Below are 25,637 nucleotides of genomic sequence, written 5' to 3'. Positions count from 1 at the left end.
CAGGAAGACAATGTGAGGCCAAATTCCTTTTAGCTAAGGACGGGGGGGATGCCTGTCCTCGGCCCTTTTTGTGTGACAGCCAAGCCAGGAGGATTTTACAGGCTGTGGCTACAGAATATCCTCAGGTCAGAAAATCCATATGAGCTTCCTCTTGAAATTTAAGCCATTTTGGCCCTGTGCAAACACAGGCTCAGCTCTGTAAAATGAAGTTACGGGCTGCAGAGGTGCGGGCAGGTAGCTGGGCTGTGGCCCCAGGCAGTTTTCTGCAGTTGGCTGTATCTTGGCGTGGGTATAAACCATTAGAAGCCCTCCCCAGCTTTTTCCTCATGGATGTAGAGAGAAAAATGCACCACTGGGTGTTACTGTTTAAATAAACAAGACAATTTAAAATAAGCCTTGCGTGGACGTTTATTCCAGCCAGTTAAGGCTAATGAAGTGCAGGAGTGTCTTGCTAAAGATACCCCATAGCGAGGGGAAGGCTCATTAAGTGGAAAGGTGGCTTTTGCTGACCTATCTATCAAATATCTACAGTGTTAATTTTCTCGTTGGCTGTGTGGCCATGTCTTTAGGGCTGGTGAGGGACAGCTTTGTATTTCCTAGGCTCTAATGTTGCTGCGTATTTTGAAGCCTCTTCATTTTCGTTTTCTCCCTCCTAGCTGCTCTCAGCCTTTTGTTCTTCAAGTAACTGTCTTCTACTTGGTATAAGAAGTCTTCAATTATTCCAATCTGCAATTACAAAGGAGTGTCAGAATCATGTCCCTTTCCCTGCATAAAAGCATTAGAAACTTTGGCAATTAGTTTATTTCAGAACTAATTCTCATTAGAAAAAAAACCATGTGAAGGCACCTCTCGTACAATTGGCTGGAGTAATGGTACATGATTTAATAATTTTTTTGTCCCTTTCTGTTTGGCCTTATGCACGCACAGATTCAGTTCTGTGAATTTGGATTCAATTACTTTACTGCTGTGGAATAGACTTCTTTCATTGAAATCTGTGCATTGAAAACAGAAATTTATCACAACTCTGTCTTTAAATGGCATTGAAAAACAGCCACTTTAAAAGGAAGGGATGATGAGGAAATTAATCTCGGGCAAGTCTTTCTTGATAAGGAAAGAGAACAGAAGCTTCTGGCATTTATATGCCAAAAATCAGCACACGGAGAAAAATGAGTATTCTGCATTGCTATGGCATGAACCATTTTTCTATTAAATCAAAATGAAGTTCCGAATAAATATGTTTTCCCATGAAATATAATTCACTGGGGAATGTAGTAAAAGAATAGATGACCTGTGTCCCCCCCAAATAAAAACATAATTATTCTAATAAAGAGTACATTCAGATAGATAAATTTCATTGCAGGGCTGATTTCAAAACTGAAAATAAAGGTTCATAACCAAAAATAGATATTAATAGTACCGTGTACAGGTATTCTGTGAGCACCAGGCATTCATAATCTCATGGCTATCTCTCCCCATGCCCTACCTTTATTCATAATCTGTGTCAATTTTTGTGATGTGCAACGTTCCTGTATGGTGAGGATGGGAACCATCTCCCTTCGCACTAAGTCATACTCAGGACCCAGACCCTATATAACGTGCAGATCTAAAGAATCAATCTTCCAATTGCATCTTAAGCTTCAATCTTTAGGAAAAAAAAAAAAAAGTCCTAATCTATCATCCTGACACTCATTCAGTGGAGCATTGCTTCTTTAGTCACAGCGCTGAGCAGCTGGCTGTGAATTAATCTGAGCGTGGCTCACTATTGCATTTATTTGTATATTTTGCCGTTATTTATTTGTATATTGAGCCATTAGGAAAGTGCTCCCAGCCCCGAGCTTGGAGCCGTGCGCGTTGGCGAGGGGCGTGCGTGTGATGGAGAGGCCACCAGGCAAGCACCAGAGCTCGTGGGCCATTACTTCTGCCCCTCTGGGGTGCTGAGGGCACAGGAGTTTGTCCTCCTGCTCCCCACGAGCTTGCAGGGGAGCAGTTTTATCCCATGCTGGTCACCCCGGTGGGCTTTGCTCCTCTGCTGCCAGGAGGGCCGCTGCAACAGGCGCCCGCGGAGGTTGGGGCTGGCTCTGGTGTGACGTGCTCACAATGTGAACATGCAGGGGATTAGGGAAAGGAATCATTATGCTAGCCTCATTTTTAAGAAGCTGAAATAAAAGCTTAGGAAATCATTGATCTGCCAAAAGCAGGCAGGAAGTCTGAGAAAGACTAATCGCTTGGTGCCAAGCTCCAGTCCAGGGGCTCAGCCATAATAAAAACAACAAGCAAGCCCCCAAGGCTGTTCTGCAACAGACCAAATTAAAATGTCTCTGTGACTTCTGTGATTATAAGGAATCTGTTAGATTTTTGGGAGTAGAGCTCGTGTTTGGCCGAGCACAAAGGGTGTGAAGAGGCAGGGAAATGGATCCCAGGCAAGTCGGGAAGGGGCGAGGGAGGTCCAGGAAGCGAGCAAAAGCCCCAGCAGCTCTCCAGCGGTGGCCAAGCTGCTGGTGATGCCACCAGAGAGCACAGGGTGGGATGGTGTTCCCACCAGGGCTTGGCTGCTGCTGTGTGCTTTTCATATTTATAGAATACCTGTCAACTCCAGCCCCCAAAATAAGTTCTAATATGGCATATCAGGGGTGGAAATAATAGTTGCTTACATAATTGCAATGCTACTGACACAGCTGATGAGCTGATGATGTTATTTGCACAGCAGTGATGACATTCAAACCCTCGCTGACTTACAATTACACTGTATGCGCTGAGCCCTGGCATGATTTAAATTACCACACAAACACAATGAAAATACAGTCTCTTGACAAGATAAAGGGGGGGGGGGGGGCTTAAAAATGTCTTTTTGGTGGCTGCAGTGTTCAGTAGTGCTTATTCATGGCTTTTTAGCTTGCACATTTCATTTTAAGAAAGTAAATTGGAAGCATTATGTTCTGCCTTTTTGCCTTGATTTAAAACCTCCCCGTGCCCGCTCTTCTGCTGTTTGACTGTGGTGAGCCACCTTCAGGGCTCTCGTTGGGAAATGCAAATTTTTAAAATCAATAGCTTCATTTTTTTCTCTCTCTCTTTTTTTTTTTTTTTTCCCCAATAAGTGCTTAAAAAGGAATCTGTGTGGATGGGAGTGTGCAGAAGGACATATGTCACAGCCAGCCCCAACGTGACTAGCGTAGGGAAGCGGGTTTTGGAAAAGTCTCGCGATTTACTCCCAAGCAGAGCAATAGCTGACCCCAGACTGCTGCTGAGCCTCGATCCCAGGGCTGTATAGCCAAACTCTGCAGCCACTCTACAGGTTGAAGTGCCATTGTATATTCTAAAGCACCACTAAATCCCACCACAGGAAGAGCCCTACAGGACTTGATTCACAGTGGAGCGTTCACTGCCGGTGTTGCCAGCGATCTACACGAGGATTCACCCGGCCCAGGGATCAATGCCAGGTCAGTCCTTTGCCCTTCTGTACATGGATTATGCTGTACGTGAATTATAACTTCATGGGCTTCTTCTCAGTGTAAGTTATCGAGTTGCTTGGTGACCTGAGTACTAACGGAGACAGTTTGGGCTTCAATGTATTTTAATCCTCCGCTGCTAAGACATCTTATTTTCAAGATATCCCAAGTATTTGCTCCCCCAGGTTCTTCCAGCAGCGCGGCGGCAGCATTTCTACTTTGGTTAAATATCTACAGACCAGGCCCAGCTAAAGGCTGCCCAATGCATCACAAGTCGCTCCTGTTTCTCCCTCATTTCTGGCTGCTCCTGTCCCTATTTCTTTCACTGGGCTTTTCTCTCTCTGGTCTGGCCCCTGTGATCAGCTGGAAGGAGCAGGGAAAAAGGAGGTGGATAGTACAGAGAGCAAATTAAAAGAGGTGAGAAGCATTGCAATGGGGCCAGCCTGCGGGATGAACTGACGAGGGTCTCATCAGGCAAGGCAATGTGTGGTTTCCCTTTGGCTTAGGATCGACCCAGACCTACGGCAGTTTTTGAAAGTGACTTTACATAGGTCCACACAAAGGTAAGGAACAAGACAGGCCTTGTTTGCAGCATATAGAAGCATTTCTGATCTTGTCCTTCTGTAGGTGTTGTCCAGTGACGGATAAAGGGGAGCGAGCTGGCAGTCCTGCTCTCGGATGCTGTCCTGATTCCCTCGCGGCACGGAGGATGTACAAGCAGCACCTGCTGCTGCAGCTGAACTGCAACCATCAGAAGATTTCAGCGTAAAGGACCTCTGGAGGTCGTTAAGACCAACCTCCTCTGCAGAGCAGGGCTTCATGGGGTTTCCCCTCTTTTTCTGAAGCACCTACTGCTTTTCTGCTAGTGTCCAATCAGTCACTTCTGGCTTTGTCCAGATGCATCTGGTTTTGCCCTGAAAAATGCACAAGGCTAGTATATTATTTGCTCTTCCTATGCACTCACTGGGATAAGACATCCCACATATGGTTCCTAATTACGTGATATGTACCAGCTACGAAGAGAGGCAACACAGATACTATCCATCATGCAGGGTGTTTTTGTCCAAGTCCTGATGGGCCACAGATGTCACGAAACTTGTCAACCTTTGCTGCGAGGGGGCTGTTCCAAGGAACAGATGCCCATGGTCGATGGCTTGCTGATGGTCCAAAGGAAGCTGCATGGCTTGTCCAAAACTGGGGGAGATATTCTCATCACAAACTAGCTTGTGTTTTTTAAAATACTGGTATGAATCTGAATATAAATACAAAGATAGCAGCAATAGAAGAGTTTTCACCAGAAGAGAATTGCTGCTGAAGAGTTTAGAACAGCACAAATGAAAGAGCCAGGACAAAGTCCTGAGGACAAACTCATGTAGGAAAACAACTGCTTAAAAAAATGTAGATAGAAATGCAGCAAGCAGACGCTGTAAACTGTAAAACTGTAAAAGTATGTGTTACATGGATCCAAGTGTATACAGGCTCTATACTGCCTAAACATCCAAACTACTTAAATCCTGACACAGACTGGGGGAGTCAGTGTGAAAGAGGAAAGAGGTGCTTTTGAAAATGTATGCGGGAGCCATAAATAACAGGCAACAGCAAAAAGGATTTGGGGGCATAACAGAACCTATTCCTATTACTCGGGAGCTCTTAGTAATAGAAGGCGAATGAGCTGCCTTTAAACACGAAGTACCTCTCCGTGTTTTCCTTTGTACCCCAGAGCTACTTGCCGAAGCACTCGTTGGGCTGAACGAAGGAACCAAAGGAATGGTATGGAAAGGGCCTGGAGGGTGAGCAGGGACGGCTGTACGGGGTGAGGAGGAAAAGCTGAGAATGTGACACAGTCGTGATTTTACGGCTTGTGTGTTAAGTGAAGCATTTTTGAGCTGCTGTGGTTGGTTTTGGAAGGGAGTTGGGTTTGCACATAGCACATCATCTCCTGAATGGCCACGGGCAGGCCAGTGTCATTTCCCTACGTTTGTCTGGTGATGGAACCCACTGACCGCACAATTCTCGCCTTGGACCCGCTTTTGGAAATGTTCATAGCTTTAGATGCTGGTGCCAAAGATAAATGTGCTGTCCCTCACGCTCCATTTCTGCAGTTTCACATGCCTTGTGTGCATGCACTGCCTTTCTTTAAAGAACGAGGTCTGGCAGACAGCGCTGTCCACATTTCTACCCTGAAGGATGGCGTTTAGTGAAACACTGAAAAATTAACAGGGTCTTAACACATTAGCAAGGCTCCAAAGCTAAAAGCAGACGGAAGAAAGAGTATTTGCTGATGGGCAACTGAATAAAAAAACTGTTGATGCTGGTAATGAATTACATTTATTAAGCACCTTACAATGGAGATGGTCCTTCAGTACTTCACAAGCTCTCCTGAATCACACTGTCCAGCTCAGTGTTTACTGCGAGCCGTCCTGTTGACGCGTGCTATCTTTCACAGCAGTAACAATACCTGGCAGCAGGTGTTTATAGGGCTGGAGACCTTTTCTAGCGGAGGGCAGCAGGTAAGCTGACTGCTCATGTATAAGTGACAGCATGATTAGCAAGGGCTGGGGAAATATTTGTCTAAATCCGTATGCAGGCACTGTTAATGTCCAGAATCGCCTGTGATTTAACTGCCAGGCAGCGACAACCAGATACATTATTCTGATGTCTGAGACATTTACTGCTCAACTGCCATATTTACTGGTATTTAAAATTATCCCATTGACTTATCTCACCCTATGGCTTGGTGGAATAGACCAGAGCTTTTCTTGTAACAAAACACTCCTTCCCACTTGCATTACCAGTACTTTTGTTGTAGCTGTTGTTGTACCTACGAATTATGGGTATAAGTGCCAAATTATGGGTATAAGTGATACATGATATTAGACAAATTGATTTGGCTGGAAAAAACAGACCCTCCTTCCCTCCTCTCTTTTCACAATGGGTCCATTCATTTGTAAAACGCCCGGCTGCATCACGGCCCTGGGGAGAGAGCAAACCAGGAGCCACTTTCCTTCTGGTAGTGGCTAGCCATTCCCTGGCTGGTTCAGGAATAGCCAAGCTGAAGCACACCAAAACAACGTGGGAAACCTGCCGGCTCTGAGAACAAGCACCGTTCCCCGTGGCTGTGGCATGGGCTTGGGTTACTGCACAGGACCCTACAAAGTCACATACAGCCAATAACTGCTGCAGCAGCCAGCACAATGCTATTCAGCAACATGTCCACTTCCCATCAACAAAATACGAATCTCCCTCCTTGCTCCTCTGGCTGACCAAATGCCTGGCAAGTCTACGGCCCTTTTCCATGGCTTGGTTTTCAATTAAGAGATAATGTCAGTGGAAGAGCACAGGTCATCAGATAGTGTTCCCCTGCTGCTGCAAAAGGCAGAGCTGCAGTAAGCAGAGGTCAACTACTGAGAATCTGTGTGCCAGGCTAAAGAATTACATAATACATTAGGCTAATTTTACTTCATTTTATATTCACATATATTAGTGCAGTTTTTGTTATATACTTATCCTTATGTAAGTTACATCTGTTCTTTTATTCACTCATCCATGTTTGCTCTGTTTTCAGATTTATGAAACAGGCATTCCACTGAGCTCAGCAAATGATGGGCATAATAACTTATCTAAATTGCAAAGTATGTGATGCCCTTGAGGTAAACTCAGATGTAAAGGTTTTATGAAGTGTCTCACATGTAGAAGTGTAGGGAAGTGTTTATTTGCCAACTCCTGTCTATCCTTTGGCTGTTCAAATGATGTTAAGAGGATCCTATGAAACCACTATGAAAGCCTAGGGGCTAAATGGAGGAAAGAAGTAGAACTGCATTATCTTCACAGAGCCAATATGGCACTTGCTACCTTATTGGGCTCTCCTCTCTCTGGATGTCAAAAGTTTATGGTTGATGGGCTCTAAAGTATCTATTTATTTAATGACATGCCTCTCACTGTAACAATATTGTGAGGCTTTATTAATGAATTTATTGTTATGAGACAGGAAAACAATCCCCGTTATTCCTTTTCTTCTCTTACAAAACTGCAGAGAAGTGAGGGCTCTGTAGATGAATGGAGGCCCCTTCCTACTCCTTTAGGTATCTTAGATACCACAAACCCCTCCACCTGACCGTAGTGGCTATAACATGCTACAATGGCCATGCAGAGACCTGATTCCTTGAGTTATTCAGGGCCAAGCTTGATCACTACTCCCAACATTCATACTCACGGCAGATTTCACTTAAATCTGTAACTCTGTTGGAAAAGCAGCTAGCCTACAGTGGCCAGACCTGGCTATTACAGTAGTGCCCCATTTCCTTAAAACTCAGTGGCTGCAGTACTCTTGTGGGACCAAGCTGAATTATCAGGGTAATTCCCCTCCATCTCTCTTGGAAATTTCCTGTTCACTGCTGCTGAGCCTTGTGCATCAGAAGTCATTGCTCAAACCGCTGGCCTGTCTTCCTCATTACATTAATAAATTCAAATGTTATGGAATTAAAAAGAGAATTCACACTTTAAAATCCAGTAAGAAAAAACATTTTTCTGCCTCTGTTCACTGGTGAAGACTTAAGCCCCTTTATAAGATAGGCTATGATGCTTTTCCCCATAGTGTTTCCCACTGGCTACTTTATGAGGAGTTTGCATTCACAAGGATGGCTTCAGAGAAGTCCCTTCTCATAAAATGCTGATGGTGTGATATTTCAGTACCTTCAAGATTCAACCTATAAATTTGGACAGAGCCAGTAATTAAAAAAAAAATTCTAAGCCTAGTATGATGCCTTGCTGTAAGCCCATCAATCCGGGCACCAGCAAGCTCAGTCTGGGAATTTTTAGGAATACATTTGTTCCTGAAGTAGACTGGGACTCCTTCCCTCCCTTACTTGCTTGACGGGTCTTACCCCCAGGTGTCTGGGTTTCCCCGAGTTGCTGGTACACAGGAATATCGCTTCCTCCAGCCCCGGCCAGGCAGGCAGAGGGCAATGCACACTTCTCAGCCTATGGCAAGTTGTGCTGGCGACTGAAACAAGTCCCTCAGGGAGGGCAAAGATGGGCCATGGGCAAAGTTAAATTGCTGTAGACTCACTGCAGCGAGTGTCATGATGTATATTTGAGAATATCCAACTACCTGGACACATGGAGGGGTCTGAACTACTTGGTGGGTCTCTGTGAGCTGGGGAGCGGGGACATGGCCAAGCAGGGCACAGTGAGCTGCCACCCACCAGCTCCATCCCATGAACTTGCTGGCGGCTGGTGGAGGGGCAACTGCCCCGTGTGCCTGTACGCAGCGATACCAGCTCAGCTCAGGTTTATCCAGGGAGCTGCATGTCAAAGCGTCAGTAAAATCCCAGAGAACAGGCATGAAAGGGATTTGGAGAGGCTGGCCCAGCCCACGTTTCCTTTCCATTCTTCAAGGATATCTAAGATGTGGTTAAGCCTCTGCAGCGGGGTGTTTCTTAACCTCCCAAAGTAATCTAGGCTGCCCTGGGTCAGGTCTCCTTGTGGCTGCAGAGTCCATAGCCTGCTAATACTGAGAAAGGCATCTCCTGAGTTGTGATGTTCCCTTTTCTCCAGCTAATCACTGGGTCATTTTTCTTTTCGTTGTATTTAAAGCTTCTGAAAATAATTAGCCCATTTGAAAAATTGGTTCGCTTAAAAACATAAATTTGTCAGTGAATTGGGTGAGCAGTGCAATGCCCAAAACACTTGAAGCTACACATACATTACTACTTTGTCACTGCTGTAAATTCAAAATTGCCCAGATTAATTTCAAACTAATTTGATAAACCCTCCACTGTGACAAAAGGAAAAGTGTTTGGTTGTCAGGCTTTGTGCCCTGGTACATCAGATTTCAGCCTGAGTGAATTTTTTATGGCTGACTCTGGAATATAAAACTCTGAAAACAGTGGTTTGTAGCGGCAGTTCTGACAGACCCTTTAACCGTTTGGAAAATAGGCACAGCTATAATTCTGCTGCATTAGAGAAAAATTTTGAGTGCTTTCATTAGGTGCAACAGCTGTTTCTATAGCAAGAGCCAAACTACACTGGTGGTAGCGTAGCTGTCAGCTTCGCAGAGTTTTGCACTTATAGCTGATTGTATAAACTCCTTTATGTTCTTTTTCACTTTCCAATATATGTAAATTAATTCAACAGCAAAATTACAATTAACTACCCTGTAACTAGATCTATGTGAAGGTTCTTAGCAGGCTCCTACAATCAGTGACATGTGATGAGCGAATGGAGAACTGCTGAACTTTTCAAAATGGTTCTAGCACAAGTAAGTGACAGGCAATAATCCATGCCACATCAGTTTTCTGTTACCAGATTTAATCCTCTTTAGTAATCTGTTAGGGTCCTTTAACCTGGTGTAACTTTCTAAATTAGAGCTGATTTAAGTGAAACATAAAAGACAAACAAACAAAAAAACAACAAGCCAGACTCCCTGAGTACTTTCCTGCCTCCTCTATTAAGAAAGAAAATTTATCTAGGAACATGCTGATTATGCTGGAATTAAATTTTGGAGAAAAGTAAAGTAGAAAAGAACTATCTGATGATGCTCTCCATTTCTTTGTTCTGAAATAATATATAAAAATATTTTTGTATTATGAAACAAACAGTGAGTTCTGCTTGGAACAAGATGCCCCAAATCAGATACAGTTATTCAAGCTGTCAAAAATGAAATACAAAATTATTTTCAGAATGCAAACAAATTTTGAAGCACCACATTTTAAAATGCAGAGAGCAGATTTTCAGGCATTGAGCAAATTTTATCCCTAAATATAGAATTATGCACAGCTTTGTGTGGCATAATTTGGGATGCCAGTCCATTTTTAAATGTTAGCTTCATTTCAGTTAGGATTATACTGAAAGTTAAAGTATCCAGAGAAATATAAAAGATTTACATCTATATGTACAAATACATCACACACACAAAAAAGATGTTTTACTAAATTTACAATGAAATATTAGCTGGTGTCTGTTGAAATATGTGGGAATCTTTTCAGCACCACCAACAGACTTTTAATGAACCTTTAATAAATATTTTGATATTGGTGTACTTAGTCTAACTTCCAGCCATGATCTGTGGAACAACCAACTCTGTGGTTGTTCAGAGTTGTGAAAATCTGGCTGGTTATTTCAAACACCTAACTGTGAATTAAAATCCCAGCTTTTGGAAAAAACAATTGGAAAACTTTGTATCTAATACTGAAATCTGTTGTCTGAGAAAGAGAAAGATAACTGCCAAAGAAGCGGAGGGAGTAAGTTATTTGTCAATATACTATTCACTCTTTGCATTCATATTTTTATCAATATTTAGTATATATGGCAGGAAGTATGTATGCAATTGATAAACGTATATAATTGCATGTATTTGTGTTGCAAAAGCTTCTCACACAATCTGCAGGCAGGTGTGAGATATTTAGAGAATATCCTGGTGCGATGGAAAAGCAATGGGAATATTTAATGTTTGCTTTACGTCATGAACATTCAAAAGAGATGTAACCTAGTTGTTCTATAATTTTTGGCATTTAAGTTCTGGTTACTGTCACCAAATATTCTATACTTTGAAAACCTTTTTTTTAATGAGCCACCTATGTGACAGCTCGAGGAGGCATTATACCTGGTCCAGCTCACTCTCAGAGGTGATGCCTTCTGAAATTTTAATCCTAATGACTCATAAATCCTGGCTCTGAACATCCCTGTACCCTCCTGTCACTTGTTTCAGACACCTCTGTCCCATTTGCTTGTCCTACTCACACTGATGCAGCGCCTGCAGCTTGGGTTCTCAGCATTTTCCCTGAGATTTGACTGTAAACCCTAAGTATCACAGTGGAACAACATCAAGTCCTGTCAGTGCCATAGTGCTCTGTCAAGTCTTGTCAGTGCCCTGTTGTCCGGATGTGGTACAGAGTGAGCGTGCATCTGCCCGGGGCCCTACAGAGCTGCGAGATTCAGTGTCAGAGCGATGCTGTGACCTGTTAGCAAAATTCTCCCTTCCCAGTGATGCATTGCCATCCTGCTCTCAGAAGGGGCTGAATGTCAATAGTGTTGAATGCCCAGAGTGAATTGCTTTGTTTTGAAAGGCTCTGTGCAAATGTAAGATTCTCCCATTACATCCCAGCCTGACCTATTATTCACTACATCGGGTCAAATTCCTCTGCACAGAGAGCCAACACAAGGCTCCCTGCATTTCACAAATCCTGCAAGAATTACATTGACCGGTTGCTGAGCAGAGACTCCAGAGAAGCATTTACATGTCTGTTACATCTCACATCACCAAAGCCTCATTTGAGCTCCACTGAGGGACCTCATTTGTTGGGATGAGTTTTATTCCCTAACAACTCACCCCAACCATTAGCACAGTACCCATATGACAAAGATGGAAGAGAAGCAAAATTATCAGCCAAAAATAAGCTATGCAGATTTCTTTTTCATTAGATAACCACAAGAGACTATTAACATGGACAAAGATCAGCCATAGGGGCTAAAGCAAGAAATGAATATGTATTTGTGGTTAGTGCCTGAGTGCTAAGAGAGTTCAAGGCCCGCAGACAGCTTTCAAATGGCACCTACTTTCTTTTCTACCTTTTGAACAGCTCTGGCTCAGGTGGACATATACTCCCCAAGGAACAACATGCTCTTCTGCCCCTTCTGCAGGTTTTTACCTTCTCAATTTTATTCCACACACGTTCTTTATCACTCCTTCTTCCTTCAAGGGTGTCCATGGCATCTGCCATTAACGACTGCAGCTGCGGCACCAAGATAAAAATTATCAGTGTGGAATTCACACAGAAATAACTTCTCTAAATACACAGATTAAAACCTAATTAAAAAATCATTTGTACGCTGATGATTTTATTACTCATCTTTCACACAATGAGCACTGCCACCTCATCTTTGCTTCAGCCATTACACTGTATTATTGTAGATATAAAATACTTAACAATGGGAAAAAATCCACTGGAAAATTTGTATTAAAGCCTATATGTTTCTATGCAGGAAATGTTTATACTTGGTTAAGGAAGACTCGGGTTGTAAAGAACAGAGGTTCCATATTTCATTCTTCAGCTGTCTGGGATATTCTGTGTTGTACATGACTGCTTTTTAGTATTTCTCCCAAGGCTAATGTGTCATAATTTAGGGCAGCATGTAAAACCACACAAGAGGACAACACTAAAGCTGAGATGCTTTTACTGTAGCTGGGAGTATCTAGCTCATTTTCCCTTCTTTTACTATCCTTTTTCTTTGGCAGACCCTTCCTCCTCCCCATCATTCAGCATAACAGACCATAAAAGCAAGGCTGACAATTTCTAGTGTAAACTATAAAAGGAAGCTGTAGGAAAATACTTGCTAATCTGTGCTTAGTGTTAGAGGGAAGGCTAAAATTCAGGCTTGTTGTGGTATTGCCTCACCCTGTACCTTCTCCACGCACTCGGAAAATGTTTTGGTCACTCTTTATTCAGTAACACAGGGTTGTTAACAACATGGGTTGGATTCAATGTTATCCTCCCATGGGCAGCCAGCCCCAGCACTTAGGAAGAAACTGGGAGAAACTTGTATTTAATACCTGGGCTAGTGCACTGCTCTGTTAGTTTTATTCCAAAATGTTTTGTTGTTTAAAAGGAGCAAACAATGCAAGAAATAGTTTTTGGTGTCTCTTCCCAAATTTGTTACACATTACCAGACTAGATAGACTGGATAATAATAATGAAGTGTAAGTATTCATACAGAAATTGTCTCTTTCTGCACCTAGTCTAACATGAGTACAAGAGGTGATGAAATTTAAAATGTCAATGTTTAGGCTTATCTGAGCAAGGATATAAACATGCTATCTTGAGATTCAGGGAACAGACTTGTATTTCCTCAACTTTACCTTCACATTCAGGTTTTTGATGTTAAAATTCCCTGTCTGTGTCCCAACATGGGATAAAGGTATCTTTTGAATCTTACTTAGGGTCAGTTCCAGTTAACGCTGTGCTTGTGCAACCATTAAGTTGAATGTTATTGGCCAAAACATTTGATGAAACTTTTTTTTTTGGAAGTCATGCATCAGTATTCATGAAAAACAAAACTGCAAATTTCTGCCTCTGACTCTAATGTGAAAAGAGTCAAGACGCTGTCAGAAATTTTCCATCAGAATACTTTTATGACAGATAATCTCCTTCTATGAATCCAGAATAGACACAGCCCAGAGATTAAGCGTATTAAGGGCAGAAAGGGTAAAGCACAAAGTCTGCGTCAGAGCTGGCGGAGGGGAACAGGACAGGGAAGGAAGGGATTTCTCAGTGGCTGTCCTTGGAGCAATTCCTCCTGAATAGGTTGAACAGGGGTCACCGGGGTAGGGACTGGGACGTGGGTCTGCCATCCCCAAACCCAACCAAGCTGGAGACTTCACTGTTTTGGGCAAGGAGTTAAGCCAGGAAATCTGGCTCATTGTGAAAAGGGCCCTGTGCCTGCTTTGGGTTTAGTTTTCATCACCCAAAGTTTTTCACTGGCTCTGCTGGCAGAGAAAAGGTGAATGCGATAGGAATGGACAATTGGCAAACCAAAGTAATTCTTCCAAAGCTGATCTTTTTTTGGAAAATCCCTTCCTCCAAGGAAATTTTTTTTATTATTTTTTTTTATTATTTGATTTTAAACTGAAATAGTTTTTTTTTTTTTTGACAAACATTCATCTTGATTAATCATGTACAAATATGGTGACAGTGAAATCATAAACTTCGGACATGTTTTGTTTCAACAATTCAACTGTTCAAGCTAACTGAGATCTTTATTCTCCCAGGGTCTATGAATAAATACTAATCTAAAAAGGCCTCAGCTCAAATTCTCTGTGCTATAGATTAGGACTTTATTTATTTAGTTACAGGAAGACATTTACAGAGAAGAGTTTATAACTGAAATGCCTTTGGGATCCTTGCTGTATCAGTGCAAATTGCACTGTTATAAATTCAACATGTTTTAAACTTTATGCAACTCATACTGGATGTGATAATAAACATTTGGCATCTTTAGCATTCTCCAACAACACAATTTAACTGCCTTCCTAGGTCATAAAGCCTTATCTCACCTTTCCAATGTAAAGTCAGAATGACCTCAGAGGAATTATTTTAAATTTTTATTAGCACAAGTGAGATTAGAATTTGGCCAGATGAGTCTTCTTCATAAAAAAATACCTTTAAAACTATTTAGATACCTCCTAGAAAGATAGCTTAGGAGTGAGAAGCAGGTGGAGGGGAGCGGGTGCTGCCATCCTGTCCCTGTGGCCACAGGCGGCTGCAGGCCGCCAGGGCCCACCAGTACAGCCCAGTTCCACCAGTGCTTCCTCCTGCCTGCAGCCCAGTGGAGGGAAGAGAATGGGGCCCAGGCTGAGCAATGAGGGATCTTCTGCTCGCTGTGGGATGGCTCAGATGAGCAGGCCCAGCGGTGGGCAGCAATGTCGTGAGCTCGGTGCAGTCCCTCATGGCACCAGGAAGGGCAAGGGCCATTAATCACTCCCTGGTGAAGCCAATCTGCACATTTGTGCTTCTTAGCAGTGTGATGCCTGAAGTTCCCTAAAATATTCCAGCTACATGGTGTCTGAGCCTCCATTTGCATACACAGACCAAAGATATAGTTTACAAGGGGACGACAAGACAAAGAAAAAAATGAATGCTGAATTAATGCATTTTAATGCTCCAGATAGAATAGCTGGTAGAGATTTTCTGCCTTTTTCTTTTAAAAGACATTTTTACCTTTGGCTCAACAAACAAAGCGTTCGTGTTTTGTTGAAAGATTTCGAGCCTCTCACTGAAATCCTCCAGGAGGCACCCGCACTCTGCCCAGTCCTGCCCCGACAGGCCGAGGACCTTTGTCTGGGCTGGCCTGCAGCCTTCCTCAAAAAGGTTTCCAGGGAGGTCAGGCTTGTGATTACTACATGACAAGATACAGGCAGCAGTTTAATAGCCTGCATCTAGCTTGTGATGTACTGAAAATATTGCACCCTGGAGAAAACCTATAACTGAAATATGTACCAATAACTCCAGACCCTTTAGTCAGCCTTGAAATGTGGGCCCGCTGAAGTTTAATACTGGCAAACTTGCATCAAAAGGAGAATATCTTCTTGCAACGCAGTCTCTTTGCTGTGTGGCTTCCCCTTCTATGGAGGCCAGACCTCACGGCCTAGCAGGCCTTACAGCAGCTGCAGGCCTCTGCTCGCCATCTCCGGATCTCTGAGGGCCACAAACACGTGTCCAGGGGCTGGCTTTGAGAAAACTGAGAGTCTTTAGAGGACCAAAGTCAGATCATCAAAACCTGTCTGCGTTTACATGTGGGAACTGGGGGAAGGATTTTTTTTTTTTTTTTTTTTTCCAGGCTGAAATGTGTAAAATGTGCCTGAGCATGATCTCCATCCCTCCATGTCAGGAAACCGAGCAGCCTTGTGGAAGAATAACCATGCACTTGCAGCACTTTCTAGTCGCAGGGTATTGATGCATTATCACGCTAGTCGTGACCCCGGTCTTGCCACAGCCCTGCTGGCATCACTGCCTTCACTTTACAAAGGGAGAGCCTGCTTCGTTCAGAGACAGGGAGCAAGTTGTAGATGGAGCTGGGAACAAAAATCTTTTTTCCTCCTTTCTCCCTTGTCTTTTGCTTTAACCAGATTTGGCCTGCTTTGCTGCAGGTGGCTTCTGATGCTAGGTATCTTAACGTAGCACAATCTGAATAATTGCAATCATTTTCCCAGACTGATTTGGGCAGGTTTGGGGGAAAAGAAGAGGTTTTAAAAATATGCCTACAGATGAGTCATGCTGGTTCTGTACAAGTCATCCTTGCAGGTGATTAGCATCTCAGACAAGGCACTGCAGCAGGATTTTAAAACTACTTCAGGTCCACACATTCAAAAAAATGACTTCCAGAGAAAATTGCAGTGCAGCACTCTGCCCCAACCCTTCCCTCCCTGCCTTCCTGCCTGCGAAAGGCAAAACAAGGATTAGAAATGAATGCTCACCAGTTCAGCATCCTGCTGACTGATGTCCTGCAGATAGGGAATGGATGCTAGCTCAGCCATCGCTTGATTAATCACCTGGGACTGTTCCGTGACTCGCTGCAACCGGCCGAGGATGCTGGCGTAATGCAACTTCTCTATCACATGTGAACACGCACAGAAATTGTCCTGTTCTCTCAGGAAAAGCAAGTGGGTTAGAGGAGAGTCACAGAAAACACACTTATCCTTTTGAGTCTTATGCCTTGAGGCTTATCTCCATATATATTTACGCTGGTAATACTATAAGCAATATGGCATCCAGCACCTTTAAGATAATGCTTCCGACAATTTTTATAGAGGAGAAAAAGACTTTTTTTCTACAATCTCTCTAGTTGTACTAGAAAAATAAATATGTAGTCATAATATATGTGAAGGGGAAAGAGCAGATAACAAACATGAATGCAATTTTCTCATTTGGAAATGGCTTTTCAATAATCCCCTCAGTTAAATATTATCTGACTTTTATGGATTGCTTTTAAAGTTTCAGTAAAGAGGTTGAGGAAACCGTGCAATAGCTAAGACTATGGTTTGTTTGCAGACTAGGGAAATCCATAGTTTTCAAATATTCAACCCTGAGGAGCTAAAACCTGCAGAGGTGGTCTCTGATCCTCCAGGCACGTGGTAAATTTTAAGTATGTGCATACAGAGGCTCAGCCAAGTGCTTGCATAAAATCTCAGCACCTGCTGAAGCGTTTGATGGATGGCAGCCCTACTACCATATTTTCAAAAGTGTTCTGATGCCAAAAATGCAAATGAGCACCCTACTGAGATTTTCAAAAGCAATTTGGCCTAGATTCTTGACAAAATGTAGCCATTGCTTATCTGAATGCTCAGCCATTCTGAGAGAAATTTCCATTCATCTAATCAGGGTTGTGAATGTATTTAAGTGCCTGAAATTGCAAGTATTGGCATAGATTTTCAAAAACACTTCCAGTATTTTTAGCAGACCTTTGTTCTGGCAGTACCATATGGTGGCGTGTTGATGCTGCCATTTACATACGCTTTGGTTCCCAGGTAGCTGATTCTAGGTCCAACCGTACAGTGAGCAGGGTGAATGGAAAGTTTTGAATTAAATTTATTTTTCAACAAATGGTGTCCTCCTTTTAAGATCAAATTCTCTTGACAAAGAGTCTTGATCTTTTGATCTGATCTTGATTTTGGTTTTGCAGAAATTTGCACTGGGAAAGCATCAAGTGGCTATAGAAATCGTTACCAAAATGACTAAGAACATCATTCTTATGTCAAATTTAAGTATTTAATAGCAATACTCTTCTTCCTTTATTTATGGAAACATTTTTATCCCTATTAATATAATATATAGCATAATTGTAAAGTAATATAAAGTAAAAGACCATACTTTGGAAGCTGCTGTCAGGAATTCAGCTATAATCTAGGAAGTCCAGATATGAAAGCAACTGAGAAAGAAAGAACTGAGCCAATGAATTTCCATTAGCACCAGACACTGCACAGGGAAGAGGAGCTCTGGTCAGCAGTTCTTTCAGTATTGCAGATAGCTCCAGTCAGCTGTGTTTGGAGAGGTTAATTTAAACCCAAGTATCACGGAGCAGAGATGCCAGCACGGTAGAAGATACCTCTTTTGAGAGAAGTGTGGTTTGATTAGTCTATTAATGAAAATGCCAAGAGCTTATTATTTTTCTCAATAAACATAATGGAGGGCTAAATTCTAAAGAGAGTAAACAACTGAAAAGGGAAGGGGGAGATAAAAGATGATGATAACAGAAGGACCATTGCGTATAAATAGGTACAAGTAATACCGGGGTGGCAATTAAGCTTCTCATAATTCAGGTTGAAGGTCTTTAGCATGTTACAGCAAGAATAGAAATATCAGAAAGCTCAGCTAGTACTAAGGCAGATTTTACTCAATTTATGAGCAGGATATTATGTGACACAAGGGTGTATAATAGGAGGTGATTTGACTTGAGGAGCCAGGAGAGCCGTTCCAGTCCTACCTTCTTATGAACTTCTGTTGACCCATCTCTAAGAGGGGAGCCCAAGACAACTTGCTTACAAACTATTTTTATGAATTGAAAAGTCCTTTTCTGTGGGTCTGACCTAGTAGCAGTAGGATACATTAGGATGGAAAGGGATTTCTGTGATCTCTGATACGTGAAATTGTAAGTCTGACACAGTCTAGTTAGTATAGCAATAGAGCAAGGAACAAAATGGAGCCCTGTCTCCAACTAATCATCGGTGTGTGAAAGCCAGATAGCTGTGTCTCCAGAGACAGCTGTGCACATTAAAATAAGGAGAAGCAATCAGTTAATGAGATAGAGAAAGAGGGCTCTTATCAACATAAAATAGACAAACAACGTTTTAGATACAGCAAAAGGTTTTTCCCTGCTATTCTTGAAATCCACCCAAAACATTTTGTGTGTTAAGAAATGAGCATATTGAGTCATCAGCTGCAAAAGCAGGTAGAAATCCTCTCTCACCATGCTGTGTCTGTTGGGGGCTTCTCCAATGATTAAGAAAGTAAAAGCAAAAAAAAAAACATTTTTTTCCTTACTTGACTCCCCAGAAAAATATGAGAGCATATCATGTAGCTGTAGGAAACAAACTGGGCATCTGTGCCAACATGCACTCTGTGGACATAGCAATAATATTTAAGTTTATATTAGGTTGGAAGTAAATAAATAAGTAACCAACATCAGTTTTTGTTTTTGTTTTGTTTTAAAAAAGGGGTACTAGAGAAAGTTGAACTTTGTCAGTGGTGGTCTTTCAGTGACAATGAAAAATGCAGAAGGAGACAGTAAATAACTGCTATCAGGAGAAAAAATTCCACAGGGAACTGAACCACATGATGAGAATTACATGAACTATAGCAGATTTCAAGGGGCTACTAAGCTGCAGTAAAAAAATAATGAAGTGGCCAAGCAATCAGATGAAACTGAAACCAGCTCAGGAAGGTGCAGTGAAGGTTAAGTAAAGAGCAAACTTAAATGGAGACTTCAGTGAGAAAGAGAGTTGGCTCATTTAATAACGTGTTCCTTCATGTACTGAGAATTTTGGGATGGTAGCTCCACCTTTTGCTTTAATCTGTTCTTAAAAAAAGGAGTCATCACTTATGCCACTTCTATTTATAAAGTCGAATTCCTGAGTACCAGAAGTGGTAAAGAAAAAGCAAAGCGAAGTGGCCGGTCAGCCCAGATTTAAAGCAGCATCTGTCATATCCAACGCACTTGGCATGTCTAACTATCATCTTTAAGTGCACCACTTTGCAAAGGTCTGGGGTGTCCCCAGTAGTTCTTGACAATTGTGGCATCTTTACTGGTATTTTTCAGCTCAAAATCTGAATGAAGTTATGCCTTGCAAAAAGCTCGGTAGTGTATTGCAATAACAAGCAGGAACATCCTTCATCATGTTTCTTTAATGCCCTTGGTGTGCTCCAGAAAATATGTATGCTGAAATCTGTATGTAGTAAACACTTTCCCTCTATTAAAAAATAGACATCAAAACAGTGAGATCTGTAAGTGTACGCATCATGCTGTGAATCATATGGTAGGTTTTGCTCACCTTTATGAGATGAGCAGTCTAATAAGCCCCTCTGGCCACTGTTTCTCCTGTAAAGTAACATCATGTGCCATCGACACGGGACTACAGGAGGAGAAAGGCAAACTTGGTGCGCACAAAGCAGCAGAAATTACCCCAGTGAAATCACTTGATAGAATAACTACTTGTCATTGCTGGTAATCTTGGTTGCAATAACAGTAGCTGAAAGTCTGACTGATGCCTTTTTTTAAGGCAAATAAAATAGCCTTTCTGTCATGGCCTGTGTTTCTGGGCAGCTGAGGTTTGTGGGGTTTTACCACCAGCAGCAGACAGTGCACAGGGGCCAGACTGCTGTGTCCTCTCTCACGCCTCTTGTTTTGCAATACATAAATGTCCCTTTGAGTTAAATGGGACTGGCTGTTCTTTATGAAGATGAGAGGGCAAATGAAAAATGCTCTGCTTTTTTAATCATTAGCTTCATGTCCTATCAACAGTGGCGCATGTACAAATCATATAATTAACTGTAAGCTGTGTAGCTGCAAAACTGAGGTGGCAGAACTGACTTATATTAAGTGTGTTGCCATTGCTTAATAAGCTCTGCTTTAGCACTGAGACATTTCTGTGAAAAAAAAAATATCTGATTAGGACAAGCATTTTGGATTGCACATTTGCAAATGAAGAAGAGGGTAGAAAGGAATATTAAAAATAAACACATTCCCTTATTGTCTTAAAGTAAGTTGTAATACTAATGCCTGTATCTGAGGTTTGTCTTGCAGAAGTTTTAAATTTAGTTTGTGTGACGGATAGCTGGTGGAATCATATTTCTAGCTTGAAGAAAATTTTGGAATACTTTCAAGGAAGCAAAAGTGGCTAAATCTCTGCCAGGTCCATAAAGAGATTTTAATCACCAGTAGCAGAGCAGTTCTGGCTCTGTGCCTATCTGCATTATCAGGTATAATTCGCTTTGTCATTTTACTCTTTGGGTCAGAGGTTCTGTCTTGCCCAGATTATTTCGGTGCTACGAAAACTGAAGGGATAGTGAATATGTTCCTACCAATAATGGATGTGGAATTGGCAGCTGTTTGTTCTATCTCAGTGATGATCTCTTCTGTCTTGGGGTTTTTCTTTTCTCTGTCCAAACTCCCATGCTGGTGCCCTGGTGACTGGTTATAAATCTGTCGGAGCATGGTTCAGCCCTATTACCCTGTTCTGCCTTGGGCAGACCTTGCCCGAACCACCTGGCTGCTATGCTGACCTCCTTGAATAGAAGGCAAGTTTGCTGCTGGCTTGTGGTGCTGGGATTTCACCCTGTATTTTTGTTAACCTTCTTCTGTTTCAGCAAGAATATTTAGATGTCTGAGGTGGCGTCCAGAGCTGGTAGAAAATATTACTGTGTAGGAGCAGTGTAAATTTATACAGCTATTGGGGACTGGCTTGAGCAATCCCAGCATACCTCTCTGCTCTCGTCTCTTACGAAATCAGTTTGTTTTCTTTCCCCTATACCCTGGATGCCAGATACCATGTATCTCTGTTCAAACCATGTGGTCCTGTATAAATACGATAGTTTTAGGGAATCTATAACATATCACTTTCCAGAATTTTCCTCTTCCTGATATTCTTTAGAGACTGAATAACTGCAATACTGGAACCTCACTTCTGAAAACTCTACATTATACCAAAAGAAAGAATTGTGGGGTCATAAACCACACAAACAGACAAACAAACCCTGGAGTTTTACAGGAGCTTTGATGAGGACCAGGGTTTTATTCTGTACCCAGTATCCAATCCACCATTTGTTTATTCTTCTAGTTTTGTAGATGTTGAAGTGCAATGCCAACGGCAATAGCAGATATTTCACTTTCCCAAAGATGCTTCTCCTACTAGCCTGCACATCAATAACCTGGGCTTTTGGTCATCCAAAGGAAGCATCCCATGGCTTCAGGAAAGAATGGGAAAGAAGAACCTGGGTGATTCCTAGTGGATGTGTGCCCTCAGCCTGCTCCACTTGCCTCGCACTGAAGAAGATGCTTTATGAGCACCCATTTTGGCAAAGCACTAAGCACCTTTACCTCCCACTAAGCCTGTGAGTTCAAGCACTTACTGTTTCAGCAGCTGCTCTCCGAGAGTAAAGGAGACATAGATCCCCCAAATATCTAGCTAATGTTTCTTCCTTGCTAGGAGTTGCTAAGTAGCAGTTCTTGTCAACCTCCTATCTGGTATCAAAGCCTAAGAATATAAATCCTGTGATTTGCTAAGACACCCCTGATGAGGAAATGGCTCCGATTCCTTCAACATACAGAAAACTAAAAAAACTGTTATTGCTAGGGAAAAAGCATTAACATTAGCATTTACAATCTGGGGAGGAGAGGCTTCTTCCACTTATTTTCAGGAGAATAATTTAAGAATTGAATTAAAACAGTCTAGTCTACATGCAAATTTGATTTTTGACCTTTTGTGCTAATCAAAAGCCATGGTGCTAAAAAGCTGTGTACATTATTGCAGAAAGTATGGACTAGAATTAACTAATATACCTTCAATATGTTTGTAACAGATTTGAAGGTTATTTCACATACTTTACTACATAGGGATCAGGATCTAAATCACTAGAAATACTTCAAGCAGCAATTATTAACTCTTGATGGAGAGCCTTGTGATAAGTGTAGAGTATTATGGGTATTAAATATACAGAGTAGTTTTGGTGGTTATGTGAAGTAGGGATATAATAGGCCATAAGGGTTTGAGAAAATTGTACGCAAAGTGATTTTAAACTGGGTACACTTAAAAAATTAGGGCTTCTTTTAAAAAGTATCTAAAACTTAATTGAACTCTAGTCCTAGCACAATTAGCTGAGCATTTCTGGAGTATGGGGAGAATGGACTACCCACCAAAAAGCGTACATCTTTCGCATGCACACTGACTTCTGCTGCTGCACACATGAGGAAATATTAAGTTTATACCCACCGTTAATTTGGTGCTTCTTATAAAATCCATGACTGGCACGATCTTTTTCCCAACGGTCTCCCAATGTCTTCTTGCTTCTTCTTTAGTGATAGGACTGAAAGGTGCTTTCCGGTCTAAGAAATGAAATCACAAACTGTGTACCTTGTTTATTCATCTACATTTTGCACAGAGGATCTAGCAGCATGACGGAGGTACACTGGAGGAGAGAGTCTGATGGAGTCTGAGATTCAGGCATAGATAAATGGGTCCTGAGAGATCCCTGGTCCCCCTCATTCAGCAAGGATTGAGGAGGTCACCCCTGAGCTATCACATCTAGTAAGCAAGTTGGCGTACCTGAAAAGATTGGCAGTTTTCTACTTGACAGCTTTTCCAATATTTTTCCAATGTGTTTGTTTCTGAAACCCAGAGTTAGTAAGTACTGCTGGGGAGGAGGAGAGGACCACTCAGTTGTCTGTGGCAAGATATGAAGTCCATGAGGATCTGGAATATGAAAATGAAAGTAATTTCCACTGTCACATTTCTTTTCAGTTGCAATAGATGCTACCTTTTTTTCGAGGAAAATACAGGAAGTCTAAGAAGGAATGAAATGTAATCCAAAAAGCTTGCCAAAACAAAGGTGACCAAAAAAACCTATCCAGCCGTCAGTGGGTTTTGAAATTCCAGACTTTGCAACCTTTTCCATCAGCAGCGTAAATTTTGCTGATGCATTGGATAAAATACGTTTTTACACTTTTCAATGCTGATCATCCAATGCATTAATAATTCAACTCTTCATGAATGTAAGATCCTTATTTTTTTAACTGTGAAACAAGCTGGAGTTGTTCCCCCAATTTATGACATTTGATTTTCTACAGCTGTGGGTTTTTACCATCACCACCACCATAGTCCCAGGCTATGTTTGTGCTGTGGCTTCTCCAGAGTTTGTGACGCCCCTGCTGAAAAGCCAGCATATCTGCCTGCCCCGACCTGAGCGAGGACAGATGATCAGAGAAATTGCATAAACCACCTTTGGTTGGGGAGCTAGACCACAGCCCTTTCCTTCCTCTCCTTCCCCTGCAAAAAATAAACCTAGATTGAATGTCAGTGTCACTTTTCACAAAGGAGTGCTCTGTTTTCAGTGAGCTCTGCTTTTAAGATGCCAGGCTGCGCGGTCACAGTGACAAATGGAGAACCCCCTTCAGAGCTCCCTGGACTTACTCGTACATAAATCAAAGCGAGTGGACCTGATATTTCCCTTGCAGCATGCTCTGCTTCTGATGGATTCTCAATTTTGAAACAAACTGCATTGTGCGCTTGTATTTAAATGTGTGTCTGCTTCTCTTCCTTGGCAATAAGGAAAACTTTGAAATCAATTCAGTCCTTGCATTATAGCAGAACGTGGACTAAAGTTGGATGAGTGATTGCTACAGAACAGGAAGGTTATTTAAAATAACATGTTCGTGATGTGCCTGGTATTTCAAACCCACTGTTAAAAGGGGGATTAGCTCATACTTGTAATTTCACCTATGTGAGATATGGACCTTGCAGATTGAATGCTTGGTGGTACAACACCGACAATGGGTACAACTTGTTCCTTGTGAGTGGTTGTTTTTTTTTTTTTTTTTTGGTGGGTAACGTGATTTTGGGATAGGTCTGAATAGATAAGCTGAGAAACCACCACTGCTTTAGTTGCCTTCAGCTAATACCGTTGTGAGTTATCTCAGTGTTGAGGCCAGGAAAAGTCCTCTCTGTCTGAGAGGGCTTCCAGGACATGGAAGAGGGAGGTCAGGAGATTCCTGCCCACGTGAGAACCATCGTGGAAGCTGTGTGGCAGCCTCCGGGGCTCTCAGTCAGCACCTCCCACACACTGCAGTCTCAGAACCCTGACACCCGTATTGTTTTTTTTTTTTTCTTTTTTCTTTTGCATTGCTTAGAAGCAGAAACACAATAAACACAATTACGATCTTGGCTATCCCATTTAATTCCTCGAAACTAGTGCTTCCAGAGCCTGCACTCAGAGAAACTTGCATAGGATTGAAGCAATTCTTTCAACCAACAGATTTTTGTAAACAAACACCCTTGAGTGCAGACCTGGCTCTATTCAATCTGTTTTATAACTGATTGAAGTGCTATAGGACCAAGCCCTTTCATCCTTTTATTCCTTCCTCCTTTTCTTTCTTGGTTAGGAGTGAGAAAATGCCTGGTGACACTTTCAGAAACATCCTGTAATTTATGAACACAACTGAATTTCAGTGCAACACTTGCACGCTTTTGCTGCTTATGTGCTTTTGAAAGTCTCACCCTTGCTATAAATTGAGGGAGTTATGTGAAATCTGAATTTATCTTTTTTTCAAATCAGATTCAGGGAGTTTTATTTTATGCTCCTTTTAATGCCAATACTTTTGTCCCTGGAAACTCTCCACAAAGTCACATCAGCAAGTAAATGGTAGACAGGGACTTTACAACTTCCACGATAAATAAGTCCCATTTTTCCTCTTCAAAAAAATCCCCAAATTACTGCCAGAAAACCAGTGCATGGGTGCCTTGCAACTTGCAAAACATGATTGTCCTGGTTCCAGTTAGGACAGAGTTAAGTAGCTCATAGTAGCTGGTAGGGTGCTATGTTTTGGATTAGGATGAGAAGAGCGCTGATAACATGCTGATGTTTTAATTGTTGCAGAGCAGTGTTTACACCAGGCCAAGGACTTTTCGGCTTCTTGCTCTGTCCTGCCAGC

At 42.0% G+C, this 25,637-nt stretch overlaps 1 protein-coding gene across 1 annotated transcript in view; it reads right to left on the bottom strand.

Annotated features, from left to right (window-relative positions):
* Positions 1–525: 525 nt before the first annotated feature.
* The window catches only part of SPATA16 (spermatogenesis associated 16), a gene marked incomplete at its 3' end in the record, with an annotated part of 83,491 nt that continues 58,379 nt past the window's right edge, over positions 526–25,637 (bottom strand). Inside the window, 6 exon segments of the mRNA XM_083848104.1 lie at positions 526–603; positions 607–726; positions 12,095–12,178; positions 16,417–16,581; positions 22,924–23,036; positions 23,257–23,403. Of these exon segments, the coding sequence (XP_083704230.1) occupies positions 526–603; positions 607–726; positions 12,095–12,178; positions 16,417–16,581; positions 22,924–23,036; positions 23,257–23,403 (707 nt within the window).

Source organism: Anser anser (assembly GCF_964211835.1).
Source record: "Anser anser genome assembly, chromosome: 9".
Taxonomy (NCBI): Eukaryota; Metazoa; Chordata; class Aves; order Anseriformes; family Anatidae; genus Anser; species Anser anser.
Note: the sequence above shows the minus strand (reverse complement) of the source record. Positions and strands in the feature narration are given on the sequence as shown.